This window comes from Carassius gibelio, chromosome A9 (genome assembly GCF_023724105.1).
Source record: "Carassius gibelio isolate Cgi1373 ecotype wild population from Czech Republic chromosome A9, carGib1.2-hapl.c, whole genome shotgun sequence".
In the NCBI taxonomy this organism is placed as follows: Eukaryota; Metazoa; Chordata; class Actinopteri; order Cypriniformes; family Cyprinidae; genus Carassius; species Carassius gibelio.
In genome coordinates this window covers 22,480,600-22,495,459 of record NC_068379.1, presented here as the reverse complement: position 1 = coordinate 22,495,459, position 14,860 = coordinate 22,480,600, and the positions used below count along the sequence as shown (strand labels likewise).

At 37.6% G+C, this 14,860-nt stretch overlaps 1 protein-coding gene across 2 annotated transcripts; it reads left to right on the top strand.

The window, feature by feature from the left end:
* Positions 1-8,454: 8,454 nt before the first annotated feature.
* zp2l1 (zona pellucida glycoprotein 2, like 1) lies at positions 8,455-10,911 on the top strand. Of its 2 annotated transcripts, none has more exons than XM_052606476.1 (8): positions 8,455-8,594; positions 9,481-9,668; positions 9,739-9,836; positions 9,927-10,084; positions 10,160-10,352; positions 10,436-10,583; positions 10,655-10,730; positions 10,800-10,911. In XM_052606476.1, exons 1-8 carry the CDS (start codon positions 8,576-8,578, stop codon positions 10,874-10,876), a joined length of 957 nt encoding a protein of 318 aa, XP_052462436.1. In that variant the 5' UTR covers positions 8,455-8,575; the 3' UTR covers positions 10,877-10,911. The 2 variants fall into 2 exon arrangements, with proteins under 2 accessions (XP_052462436.1, XP_052462435.1); XM_052606475.1 differs by lacking the exon at positions 8,455-8,594 and adding an exon at positions 8,636-9,178.
* The last annotated feature ends 3,949 nt before the right edge of the window (positions 10,912-14,860 follow it).

The window sequence follows — 14,860 nt, the reverse complement described above, 5'->3', positions numbered from 1 at the left end:
ACAACAGTGAAGAATTCAGTTTCATTCAGCATCTCATCCATTGTTTGGTGACAGTTGGCAATTTGGGAAAATCATTACATTAATCTACACCAACTGTGCATTCACTTTATAACTCTGGCAGCAGTTTCTTTCTAGTTCGTTCTGCATTCCGACGAGTGGGGAGAAAATTAGGGGGTGTAGGAAGTACTGCCATTTTTGAGCATGAATTATTCTGTCTAGATTTCAACTCTATCCAGTGCACTCCACAGTGAAATTCCAGAGTCTGTTGTGACAGTGCCTGTTTTTCTGCTCTTAATCAACTGCACCGTCTGGGCAAAGCATTAGTTGCGAGATATGGATGAGAAACGTTTTGATGCACAGCCTGCATTGTGTGTGTTGTTACATTTAAATATTGCATTGCTATTTCAGTGGCTCGTGGACCAACTTGAATGACAGCTGTTAACTGATATGGCTATAATTAGTCCAATTATAAGTTTTAAATGTGTAAGGAGGACTATCATATGGTTTATTCTGACCTGAAAGATAGCAATTAACTTTTTTCCGTCCATATACTTTTTAAAAATATGGATTTTATAACTTCTCTTGATATCCTTTATGTTGTTGTTGTTTTAAATGTTTTTGTTACCTTTAAATTATTTTTAAATGAATATCTCCTGTATGTATATAATGTAGGCTACTGTATGTATAACTTGTCTTGCCTTGCCTTTACATTCTAAATGAATACTAATAAATCATAAATACTAAATAAAATACTAATAAACAAATAAATAAATGTTTGTAATCACGTTGCTCCACGACTGCTGTTAACCTACTTTCAGTCTGATAAACAATGTTATGGTGGTGGATTTTATTCTGATAATTTTTTAAAAATACATTTAACCCTTTATTGAACATTGGTGACTTGTATCCTAATGCTATTTTCATGTCTCCTGAATCTGAGATAGAACACCACTATAATAACTGTTCTGCTCTGCAAGAAATAACAAGAGAGAGAAGTAATTACTGCCAACTAATCCACACATACATACTCATTAACATCTGCATAATGACGGTTCTCAGAATTCCCCTGTGCTGAAAAGACACATTTCTTCTTAACATGGTTTAGCACAGTTACTGAGTTTGTTTGGTTTGAACACTTAACGTATATGACAGTTCATCAGAACTTCAAAGGAAAAAGAAATATGAGTAAGTGCTTGTGGCTGTTCTAATTCCAGATCTTTAGCTTTGCCCAAGATTTCCTCATTAGTCCAATAACACAATCCAGCTCTGGTGATGTCTTCCTGAAAGGTTTTTTTTTTTTCACACTGTTTCTGTATATATATTCCTCTTGCATCTGTCCATTCACATGCTCTACTTGCTGTTTTGTCTCCTTTATCCTAAGTCATAAGTTTCTTAGTTTCAGTTTTTTTCAAGCATAATCATCTAGTACTCAGCAAATGCTCTATCAGTTGAACTATTAGTTGCTTGGTAACCATGATAACGAAGTGCTTTATTTTTGTAGTCATATTCATTGTCTCTGTGATTATATGGCTTTTCTATATCTATATATTTTATATTCAAGGCTCATTGAAAATAGCACACACTTACATTTGCATTGGTAACTAAAAGCTATTGCATTTGTGTGATCCTGCATCGGTGTCATTTGTCAGTATACTGAAGGTCCAAATTTCCTGCCATATCACTCAGCACGACATTAATAAAAAGTGTATCTTGAAAACAAATGGTCATAGGCGGATTGCTCTTTGTTTATAAATGCCTCAACATGCAAATTCAAAGCCGAGAACATCTTCCGGCATGTGTTAATTAACATTCTCTAATCTTTTTTTTTTTTTTTTGTGCTTTTCAAAATCACAATATTCATCAATTTATATTCAAAAACATTTGGTTGCTGCCTTCAGCGTTTTTTGAATCCGTGATTAACTTGTTTGCCTAAATGTTTCCTAAGATTGGTTTGTTTACTGAAAACACAGAGGCTTCTCAATTATTTCATTCAACCCTTCAATGAGTTTATGTATGAATTTGACCAGAAAGCATTCTGCCTGGTGCCAAATGACATCTTAGAAACTAATTATTGCCCTTTTCTATACCTATAACCCGGGCAGTGTGAGGGAGATGTGGAAGAGCTCAGTTTAATAGCCTTTAAGCTTGAATGATCAGTTTTGCAGAGGTGCAGTGGAGACAGTCCATCCCTACTCCCACTGGCAGCTTTTGAGTGGGTGGGTGGAAATCAAAGAGACCATTTTAAATGAGTGTTTCAAATCCATTACACAGCAAACATTTAGATGTGCTGGAGGCAGCACATAAAGCAGAGAAGCTGCGAGATGTTTCCCGCTGTATTACAACACATTTTGCTGTAGCCGAAGCAAGGCAAAACCACATGGGTATGGATTAAGGAATTCAAGCCGTGAAAGTCTTGTACAATAAAGACCCAGACTAGATCATTCGCCAAATTGAGAAGTATGGTGTAGTCCAGAAGAAATGTTTGCTTATGACGCATGAATCCTTAAAGGGATAGTTCTGTCATCATGTACTCACTCTCATGTCTTTCTAAACCCATATGGCTTTCTTTTATTTATGCATTTGGCTGATTTTTATCCAAAGCATCTTTGCATTTAAGGTAAACATTTCCAATGTTATCTGTCTTGCTTACCTTGGGAATCAAACCCATGACCTTGGCTTTGTGAGAACCATTTTGAGCTGCAGGAAAGCTGTGTTTTTTCTTCTTCTTCTTCTTTTGTGGAACACAAAATAAGATATTTTGAAAATCCACAGGGTCCAAACAACAACAAAAAAAAAAAAAAAAGAAAGAAAAAAAGAAAGCTTTACAGGTTTGGAAAGCAATAAGGAGCGAAGATGACATAACTATTCCTTAAAGAAACTGGCAACTGTACAAAATAAAGTCTCATAAAGACTGGACAGGTATTTTTAATTCAGTCTAATAGAGCTTTATATGTGCATTTGATTATTTTTTTAATCATTCTGATATAAATGATTCAGTTTGACATGTAGTGGGCTCTAAATATCTGAGGCCATAAATCTGGGTTTCAAAATGTCATTTAAAACTGAAAATAATGAAAATAAACAGATTATATATATATAATATTATGATGTAAAATTAATAATACATATTTAAAATTCTGCACTCTTTCTAGATAAAGTGAATCTATACCTTTGTATATTAAAGCAAAATATGCTTTTTGTTAATTCTCAAATTCTCAAAAAAAAACCTTCCTGAATCATTTTCATAGTAGTCTCAGACTTCCAGACCCCTCTGTGAATTGATGACACACTGTGTCTGTTGTATGATTAGGGGGAAAATGCCCCTGATAACCAGATCCATGTGGCAAATTTTGTCTCAATAAAATTCCACAGTCTTTTCACTTACTGTCTGATGTTGCTCACAAAATTGAAAAACACTTTCTCAATTTGGCAAACTCTAATCTGATTGGCTGACTTTACACAACCAGGAATAAGTGCACAGAGGTTTTTTTTTTTTTTTTTTTTTTTGCAGTCTGTCTGGAAACAAAATTCTACAAGGTAACACACCGATTTAACTGGTGTTGTTGAGGATGAAATAATCATTGGATTTGCCACAGTTACTAGGTTAGTGGCATAAATGTAAACAAAATAGCAATGTTTCATAAAATAAAATGTACAACATCATTTAGATTAACTACTAAAATATTTACTAAAATAACTGCTTGGAAGAAAAAAAAAGACATAAAATACTAACATTAAAAATTAAGTTAAAAACAGAAAATATAGAAATAAAAACAAATTAATAATAATAAAAATATAATAGTGTCTTGAATATTATTCTTATTTTTATATTACATTTATAATATTTTTATCCAAATAAATCTCTGTACCATCAGTTATACGTACATTCTCCTGGGTGATTATTGGCTAGAATATTAGTATTGTCTACCAGACCTTATGTCATAGTCAGAGGTCTGGCTACGAGAGGCTGCATCTCACCTGATGTCAACAAACATGTTTGCAAAGCGAAACCATTACCGAAGTCTAGGGACCTTTTGATGGAGGACATAAATTTGCAGAGGCACAAACACACAAACCATGGGGCTATTAGTTACGCAATGGGAGACCTCTTTCCCCAACCAGCATCCATCATGGTAAAATAGCATCCACAGCTGTGTCATTCCCATCTAAGTGTGTGTGGTAAACTCAGGAGATGCTACTCTCATCCCATTACTGGAGCATCTCATGTCAGACCTCAGCATTAGTGAGCCCCTGTGTCCTTCACTGTTGTGTGTGTGTGTGGGTGTGTCTGTGTCTGTGTCTGTGTGTGTGTACCTTCATTTATTGCAGTGTGGATCCGAGAAAAGAGCTGCTTAAAGCCAAGAGATGGGACTGATAGTGGCAGATGGACGACTGATGATTCTGACTGCTCACTGAGGGAAGACACTTCACACATCTCTATTTCACAGTTTGGCATTTAGGCCCCAGTACAAGTCACAAACAGCCAGCCAAGGTACTGTTTTCTCGGAAAGTGAGAGAATGTGCAGGATAAGAGACTCCAGGGGACCAGATGTCCCACCGTAGGTGAATAATACCATATCTGCGTGGCTGTGCAATGATATACAGAGTTTTGAAATCCTATGGGTGATCTATGAAGCAATATCTCTCTGCCTTCCCAGGATACAAACTGACTTTCGCTACTGACTCATTTGTAGGGAGAGGCAGAACTCGACTAATCATGTTTAAACATGGCTGCTACAATACTATCTAAACATACCCTTCAGGCTGTGAGCTGATAAGCCCCGGATGGGTCGCTGCTTTGTGTTTAAGAACAAAATGACAAATGCATAGGGGCTACGTTCACACAGCAGCATAATACAGTCAGTTTTGTTTTAGAATGCCAAATACTGTTATGCTTACATATTGTATGTAAGTGACCAGACCAAGTAAGTTTTGTCGACCAATGCTGTGTGAACGGCCCTACACTGGACAACTAATTAAGTGATAATTAAACCAAAAAGGAGAATTATGTTATCATTAACTTGCTCTCATGTCGTTCCAAACCTGTATCGCTTTCTTTTCACTGCGGAACCTAAAGAAGGATATAATTAATGAATATACGGTTGGGTGAATTTAGTACAATTGCAGGACATTGTGACACACTTTAATGCCTAATACATTACCTGTCCCATTTTATTACAACATTTATAATTTTATCTCCTTTGGTGTTCCATAATTGGAAAAGATTAAATTTAGCTGATGAACCTGGTTGTGAATATGTGCTTTATATTGTAAATTGAGGATATTTGTTTCCATTTAGACCGCCCATCCAATCAGTGAACATAGTTGCCGGACTGTCCAGATACAAGCTTGCCCTTAATAACCAGTATGTGCACAACTGCTGCATCAGAAATATACATTCTGCTAGAGGCTATGCAAAAGACTTCTCACAGTAAGAACATATGAGCAGATTGCCATGGCAACCCTTCATACACAATTGACAGGTTTGTTTGCTAGTCTTCACTTTTACCAGTGGAATTGACATTATTTATGCCATTTAAAAGGCCTTATTCTACTAGCTTCAGTCCTCGGTGAGGTGAAATACTTTCAAATTAGTAGGGAAAGCGTAGGTTGTGCATTTCAAAGTTCACCCTATTTCCATTTAAATGAATAGCTGTGTGAGCACTTTTGAGGAAATATGACATTTTAGTTAGGTTAACATATTGTGTATGTTTTTCAAAGTCATCATCTGTGAAATTACAAAACCACAGGCACAGAGAGAAAGGGGGCTTTGTAGAGGCCCAATAATATCATTATCAAACACGTAAATCATCAAGCAGCCATTTGCACATCAAGCAGACATTGCTCCTGGCAGATAGACAGCTGTGTTTTTGGGTCGCTCGGTTTTAGATGAGAAGAAATGCCTTTCACAAACTTCTGATAATATGAATGTCATACTAAATGTGTATTGATTATATTGGTGTGCTGGAGAACATTCTGTTCTATTAATGACAGTGAGAAACTTTTGCATTATTCTGCTCAGATCGGTTTTGATCAGACCATGCTGGATGGATCAAGATTTGGCTGGTATTAGACCTTGTTAGATATACATCGAACCCTGATTCCTAACAACAAAATAAGTAGTTGTATATTAAGAAACATGAATTACAAATATTTAATTATACAATCATTTTTTTTTCTTTTTTTTTCTTTCACCGAGCACTACTGGTTTCCAGTTAGACATTTATATGTATGCATGTCTATATATTTTCCGGACCTCCGCTGGGAAACAGAAACAGAATAACCCTAAGACAGATATATTAAAGAAACTATTTCATTTATTTGAACTATATGGCATTGTCAAACATAGACAATATATTATACATACTGTATATATCCAATTTGAGCCATTTCCACCTTGTAAAGAATATTTTGTTATTCTTAGTCTTATCCTTTTGAGTTCAGTTGATTGATACAAGACCACACTGTTCATATAAGACCATGTCCAGCAGACTTTCTCATTCATTGCCTTTTTATTACTCTTTTTTCCATTGTAGCTTCTATACAATGGAGCTGAAATGAATATGTGAATGGAAATACTATTGTGTGCGTTGTTCTTCAGTTATGAGAGGTCAAGTGTGAATTAAGTGTGACTTTATGAAGTAAAAATTACAGAGAATGAAAGCTTGAAAGAAAGCAATTGAAAAGGTGATTGCAACTGACCAAGTGTTTTATTTATATATATATATATATATATATATAAATATATACACACACACACACACATATACATATACACATTCATATACAGTTTGAACTTGTGCGCTGTGTACTGCGAGTTATCTGTGAAATCTTATTAATGTAGAACAGAATTTGACACTGGGAATAATTGGGTTTTATGCATTAAATGTGCCAAACTAAGTGCATACTGTACTTTTTTTATTAAGTACATTTCAAGGTGTTAAAAAGTTTATACTTATTATTATTATTAAATATTCTACATAAAATGTGAGACAGATATCACTTTAAGAAGTGTCATGCGAAATCACACCTTTAGATGTGTCCTCAGCTTTGCAATCAGAAACTATATGCTTGCACGAGATGAGTCGGCACTGCGCAAGCCAATCGGCGTAAGACATTAAAGTTCCATGAGAGTTACTGGAGGGCAGACGACTCTTTAAGCTTCACTGTCGTGGTAATTTAATTTCATAAGCCGATCAATTTGCAAAAACAAACAGCACTTTTGGGCCAATCAGAACACTCTGAATCTCTACCTTTAATATATTTGGCTTTGCTGAGATCCAAGTGCGTGTTTGGAGGGATGGGGACATGCATGTCCTATGGTTCTCAAACCTCTCCATGAAGTACCCCCAGCACTGCACATTTTGTATGGCTGCATCTGAAAACTTAGGCAGCTGACTTGCTGCCCTATGAAACAATGACTTTGTAGGCAGCATTTTTGCCGATGGCACCTCATGAAACAGATTTTGGACAGGCTTCTGAGGCAGTGTAACAGTTTAATAATCTACAGCAACATACTGCAAGCTTTGGTGATAACTAAGTGGATATTTCATTACTGCAATATTAATTTCTCGCTAGAAATTACATCAAAAGGGGAAAAAGTTGATCAAGAACATACTTTACCACACAAACTGACCACCGACCACAACTTTCAGACACCATCTTTATTTTTTAGCTTAACTGTCACGAAATGGAACGCACAGGATTGTGGGATATCAAAGGCAGCTAAGGATACATCTACTGTATGCTGCATTCAAAAATCAGCCAGATGAAGGCATCTCAGGAGACAGGAACTGAAGCTAACATTGAAAGGGATGTGCCATGATGCATTCCTACCTTGGAATGCATCCTCCTAAGTCAGTTTTTTTTTTTTTTTAGTTTTCGGATGCAGCCTATGTCTCCCTTTGTCTGACACACACACTTCAGGTCTTGCAGTCTCCACTAATGAGCTGATGAACTGAATCAGGTGTGATAGATGAGGGAGACATACAAAATGTGCAGGGCTGGGGGTACTCCAGGACAGGTTTGAGAACGACTGCAATTCATTAAACATATAGGTTAGTTTTATTCATTTTCATCAATGAAATAAATGATGTTCATTGCCATTACTTTTATTTAAAATGTTGTAATTTGTTATTATAATAGTTTCATTATGTTCTGTGTGATTTCAGGTTCTGCATGCAACACATACCATGCAATCTAAAAATGTTGTCATAAATTTACATAAATTAACTTATATTTAATATTTATATTTAGGTGCAGGTACATATGAAAAGTAAATTATACTTATGAGGTGCTCAAAATGTATGTATATAACAGTAAAATATGTTTATACAAATATATTAATAATATAAAAGGCTAGCAAAACTTGTTTTCTGCACCTTTAAGCTTTGAATACTGAACATAATGGCAATTAAAACTCATTAATGTCACATGCTTGACACCAGAAATCAGTGAGAGTTCCATTAGGTTTCACATTAGCACTACATATGTTGGCATCTGTTATTGTATGCAGTCTTTCATGAGCTCTATAAGCTCCATGAGATCAGAATCCACTTTCTGAAGGAGTGAGAACATGTTTGCTAAACTTTGGGGTATGTTTTGCATTTGAATGGAACAGTCCTTTGATCTGTATGAGAACTTGAATTATTAATTATTGAATTGGCACATTAAAAATGTAAGAGCAGGTACAATGGTTTCATAGCAAAACATAGCTTATCAAATCAGGTAAAGCCAGTAGGAACACTGCCAATCTTGATGGATCAGGGCTGGGTGCTAATTGGTCATAAATACTGAGGCAGAGAGAATGTTCAAACATGGCTAATTATCACTCTTTATATAAAAAAAGAAAGAAAAAAAAAAGCTGTTTGAGAGAAGTTGTGTTCTGTTGGAACAATGGCAGCACTTTGGAGTTTCTTGGGAATTGTCGTATTTTGTATCACTAGTCGTTCGTTTGCTGCGTATTCACTGACACAAAGTCAACAGGCCTTCCAGTGGCCAGGGCAAAAGACTTCGAGTTTTGTGGCTAAACAGACAGCTCCTCAGGCAGATCCTTTTCAGAAGTGTAATGTGGAAGACAATGAGAAGGTGCAGTGTGGAGAACCTGGCATTTCTTCTGCAAATTGTGATGCTGTTAACTGCTGTTTTGATGGACAACAGTGCTACTATGGCAAAGCAGGTATTTTTAACTTGCAAAATCTGACACTTGATAATTGTATTGGTGCAACCATAAATGCCACCTAATTATTATGCTTTAGTCCTTTTAGAACTTGGCAAAACTTTTGTGTACCTGAATGACCTTCTTAGCAACTTGGTTTCTTTTTGAAAAGTGCCTATTTGCAATGTTTCATTGTGCAGACGTCAAGTGAGGAATGTGTTGGTTTCCTTAAACTGAGCTCTTTCCAATTTAGCTCTGGTAAATCATGGTTAATACTAGTGGCATGTCCTGATTTCATAATTAAGTTATTTTATTTTTGCCAGTGACTGTCCAGTGTACAAGAGATGCGCAATTTGTTGTTGTGGTAATGAGAGATGCAACCCGTCCAAGGATGAACTTGGAGTCTATCAGCCTTTTGGGAGGAAGTGACCCTCCTTGTGGTCCTGTTGGTACCACTGTAGCTTTTGCTATCTACCAGTTCCCGGTCACTGCTTGTGGCACCACATTGAAGGTTGGTTATCTGACACTTTAGGTAGCACTTACGGTACTCTGCTTTTTAAACTAACTTAACTTCCTTGCAGATGGATGGTGACTTTCTAGTCTATGAAAACAAAATGACTTCTACCTACGAAGTAAGCGTCGGACCTCTAGGCTCCATCACAAGGGACAGCCATTATGAGTGAGTGTGTGTGTGTGAGGTGGGGGGAGGTTAAGATTGATGTCATGACTCTTGGCCCATGACTTCTGACTTGGGAGTCTTCCCTTTCAGGCTCCTCTTCCAGTGTAGATATTCTGGCACCAGTGTTGAGGCACTAGTAGTTGAAGTCAACACTGTTCCTCCTCCACCTCCTGTGGCTGCTCCTGGACCTCTGAGAGTGGAACTTAGACTGGCTAATGGGCAGTGCTCTGCTAAGGGATGTGTGGAAGGTACAGTAGTGTGTCACTTTATCAAGTCCCTTTGAAACTGAACTAGTTCTAAATGAATGTGTCTGACTTGTGTAGAAGATCAAGCATACTCGTCATACTATGGTGATGCGGAGTATCCTGTGAGCAAAGTACTGCGGGAGCCAATCTATGTTGAAGTGCACATTCTAGGGAGGACTGACCCCAACATTGTTCTGACTTTGGGTCGCTGCTGGGCAACCTCAAACCCTGAACCTCAGAGTCTGCCCCAGTGGGATCTTCTTGTGAATGGGTAACCACTAAAGGCGTTTTATTATTATTTTTTTTCTTTTAATGTTGCTGGGGAGACTGGTTTAATGATTTACTGTTGTGCAGTTGTCCTTACCAGGATGACCACTACATGACTACACTGATCCCTGTGGATGGGTCTTCAGGCCTTCAGTTTCCAACTCACTACAAACGATTTGTACTACAAATGTTCATGTTTGTGGAACCTATAACTCTTGGTCCCTTGAAGGAGACGGTACTTCTCCCTCTATTTTCAACCCCTTCTTGTATCTGGCTTTACTTTGTCTAAAACATGTTCTCTACTAGGTTTTCATTCACTGCAGCACATCAGTTTGTACCCCAACTGCAGCAGAATCTTGTGTTCAGCATTGCAACAGGAGGAGTGAGTGTTACTTGTTTAATAGTCTGTGGCATACTTGAGCCCCTTTCTGACTTCTTCTGTCTCTTGTAGGGAGAGATGCTGAGACCCCGGAAGATGGTACCCCTATAGTTGTCTCCAGTGGAAAAATTATCTTTCACTTTCTCTGACTCCTCTTGCAATAAATTTTGTATGGATTCTGAAACCCTTTTTGGATCCTATCCATTCTCTTTTTTTACAGATCTGCTCAAAAGGCAAGGTTTTTCCTCCTGCTTGGTATTTTCCTCAAAACCAGTTGTCTTGTACTATGGAATGTTTATGTGCTCTGTTCTTAAGTCTTAAACCCTGGAGGTGTTTTTCACTCCGTATAAGATCTGTGACTTTTAATTGATGCTAAGCTCCCATATAGCCCAGATGCTGTGTCTAGAGAGTCCTGATTTAAAGGCATAGTTCACTTTCAAATTAAATTTCGGTATGTTTTAGCTTACCTTAAGGGCATCCAAGATGTAGGTGTCTTGGTTTCCACAGTAGTTCCCATTTTAAGGTGTGTGGGGTTATTTTATTTTTTTATATATAAATTTTTTTTAAATGGGTCAAACGGTTCTTGTCTGTGACTCCTACAATGGGGGTCTATGAAATAGCATGCACCGAGAAGTCCAAATTAAACAATTCCCCATTGTATGTACACAAAACGAGCGGTTTGTGTGAGAAAACGAACAGCATTTCTTTTTTACCTCTTATACACAACCACGTCCAACTGATCTGAATGTGTGCATGCTTCCTGTTGTCTTGTAACGTTTGCGCACGCTCTGGCTTACTCTTAGCGTTGAAAGCGACGGAGTGATCTCCTGTGCGGATACGTCACTCATGGTTTACACTTACTGTCTATGGTTTACACATTTTTTGGAAATGTTACCTTTCACTGTGAAGATCTAAACATATTTAGACGTACAGGAAATTGCAATGGAAGACCATTTCAATATATCAACAGACAACGTTGAATTTGTTTTCACAAATATTAAATATTTATTTGAACCAGAATACACAGATAAAGTACTCAAGAGTGAGCATCTGCTGCAGCAGCACATCTTCAAGCACCGAGAGACCAAGATCTCTTAAAAATTGGTGGTGTTTTAGTAGCAAGTGTTGTGAGATGCCATCAGAAGTGGAGAGCATATGTTGTCACGAATGGAACATAGCAATGCCACAACTAGCTACAGGACAAGGACATTGACCGTATCACATCGCACACCTGCCTGACTGAAGATCCTGAGTTTTATCCGCTGTTGAGCCGCAGCGTTTTGTACGTTGTTTTGTTTGCCATGTATAAACTCGAGGCGACATCCAATGCCAGAGGGACCCAATGGCATGCTGTCAATAGAGTGAGTAATGTTGTTGTTGTTGTTGCGTGTTTTTATTTTAAATAATCTCAACAATTATAGGGTGCATTATAAACATTACAATTACTGCATTATATTTCAGACAGTGCAGATTGGTGGTGTATCGTGTGGTAAACAAGCGACGTACACGCGCAAGATATCGCTTTGCGTGCTTGCGCAGACTAAGCCAGAGTGCATGCAAACGTCACATGACAATGGAAAGCATGCACGCCCTCCGATCACTTAAAAACGATGTGAATATTGCTCATTTTGTGTCATAAATCAATGTGTACTTGCGATGGGGAATTGTTTAATTAGACCTTCTCTGTGCATGCTCTTTGAGGTGGCCTAAAAATATCAAAATGGGAACTACTGCGGAAACAAAGACCCCTACATCTTGGATGCCCTGGAGGTAACTTCATTTGAAAGTGAACTATCCCTTTTAAAGTGTTGTTGGAACAAACCCAATTTTGTAGACTACCTTCATACCCTTTAAGTGGCACAAGTGAATACACTTTGCAAGATGATTTAAAGGGGAAAAATAACATGGTTTCAAAATTAATGAGGTGCTTAAGGCAGCTATTTATTTTTGAAAGTTGAAGGGATAGCTTGTCACTTCCTCATCTTTAAGGAGAAATGTCTAAAACATTTGTGTTACCAGACTGTTTTGGAGTCATCAGCATCTCCTCTATGAGGACATTAGTTGTTCATTCAACAGTATGAACACAAAGCCCCAGTTCACAATTGCAGTGGATAATTCTATTGTTCTCATCACTCTTAAACTGGCTAATTACAAAAATACAATAGGCTAATGGTACAGTAAAAGCTCAGTTTTGTGAACTGCTCTGGTTGTTCTGTGGCATCCGCAGATTGAATCCAGGCACAGTTTAGTCATATTTTTATTTTATTTTTAACAACTTGTTTTGCTCTGTGGTTCATGCTGGCTTAATTGCGGCACCCTCAGAACTGACAGTCAGCAAGCATCTGGTGGCAAAAGTTTTGCTTTCAGATTTTATTCTCTTTTGTGCTGGTGACGTTTTATTTGTTGACGAACACCCTGTCATTTGCATGTCCAGGGATCCCTGGTCTTTTCCTGACAGTGGCGTGTCTTGCAGAAAATGTGATTGACAATCCCTTCTTAGACTTCAGTTATGTGTAAAAGAAGTGAACTCTGGTGCAATGGGTTTTTATTGAACAATCTGTGCCAAATACAGCTCATTAAGTCATTCATTAGCCCTCTAGTATTTTCTGCATGATCATCTGTTGTTGAGAAACCCTAATGAAAAGTTATGAAGTTGTATGGTTTCTGGTTGGTTCAGCATCCTGCCTGCTACTTCAAAAACGAATCCAATGAATTTAAACGTGTAGTATGGAATTTTTGGCCACCAGGGGTCACTCAATCAAAATAATAACATTAGAGGTACTTTGATGACGCCGGGAAAGAGCGTAAGGCTCATGGGAGTTGTTGTTCATTGGAACACGCGCTCTGTCGCTCCCTGTCATTCCTCACTCATTCTAACTTAGTATTTTGACAATCACGTCTTTTCGAACGGAGAGACGGTTTCAATGGCAACAACATAAACAAACGTTACTGCGCATGAACGCTTTTGTGGACCTAACTTTACTCCCAGTAGACTTCCAAATAGAATCAATAACAACAGCCAAGTCCCTCTAGAGTAGATATTTTTTTTATAACAAACAAAATGTTTGCTGTGTGGATCAGGCGGAGTTAATGAAAATGCAAATTCATTATTTGCCAACAGTAGATGTTTTAAAGCATAGACATAAAGCGCGAGAAATAGAGGTTTCCCCAGTAACAGCTGTAAACGAAGCAGAGCTGGTACACTCATACGCTGCTATCAGGCATATAACATGCAAGTCTTCCTTCATACAGCTGTGCCTCGCTTTGATATTTAAACATATAAATGTAAGGAATTATTATTATTTAATGTGCAGTACGTAACGTTACTCAATGAAGCCTTTTTGAAAAAAGATCAGTTTTAAAATTGTGGAGAATCTCCAAAAATAAATAAATGTATGGGAAACACATCCCACAGCACAACCACCTGACCTGAGCCCAACTTCAGTCTACTCACCACCTTAACTTTAACTGCGTTTGTAGAAGGCACTGCAGCCAGACCGATATAAACAACACAGACCGGAAGTTAACTTAGGTCCAGGCGCGTGCGCCCGTTGAAACCGTCTATATGAATTATGAGACCCCTATCAAGTCAATATTCCATCTAGCTAGTAGTAATATATGTTAAAAAAACACGGTCGCCTTTCGTTAATAATTATAATTATGATATACTATGATATCGAACAAGCTAGAGAACTGCATTTGAAGCTACTTTATTCAGCTAGATTTACGTGAGAGCTAGTGCGTCTGCGTTTTACACAAGAAATCATCGTTTCACAAAATATACGGATAGATAAAGTTAGCTGAATGGATGCATACCTGTTTATCAGAATGCAAGCGAGTTAGGCATCTCTCTGTAGTTTCAGCTTGTCACGAAGCTCTCTATATCTTGGAAATTTTACTCCAATATTTACCCGTGTCTTGTTGCTTCTCTTGTCCCAAAACCATCTCGGGTCATTCATTTCACCCGTGCGTTTGCGCTTCACAGAACGTGCAGGCAAAGCATAATCATGATCCATAACTAAGTTATTGATTGAGGTTTAAATACGAATATAAACAATATAAATATAAAATATAATAGTCTCGATCAAGGCTACTACTTTTTCTTCTTCGTCTTGTCTTTGTTTCTGTTTGCC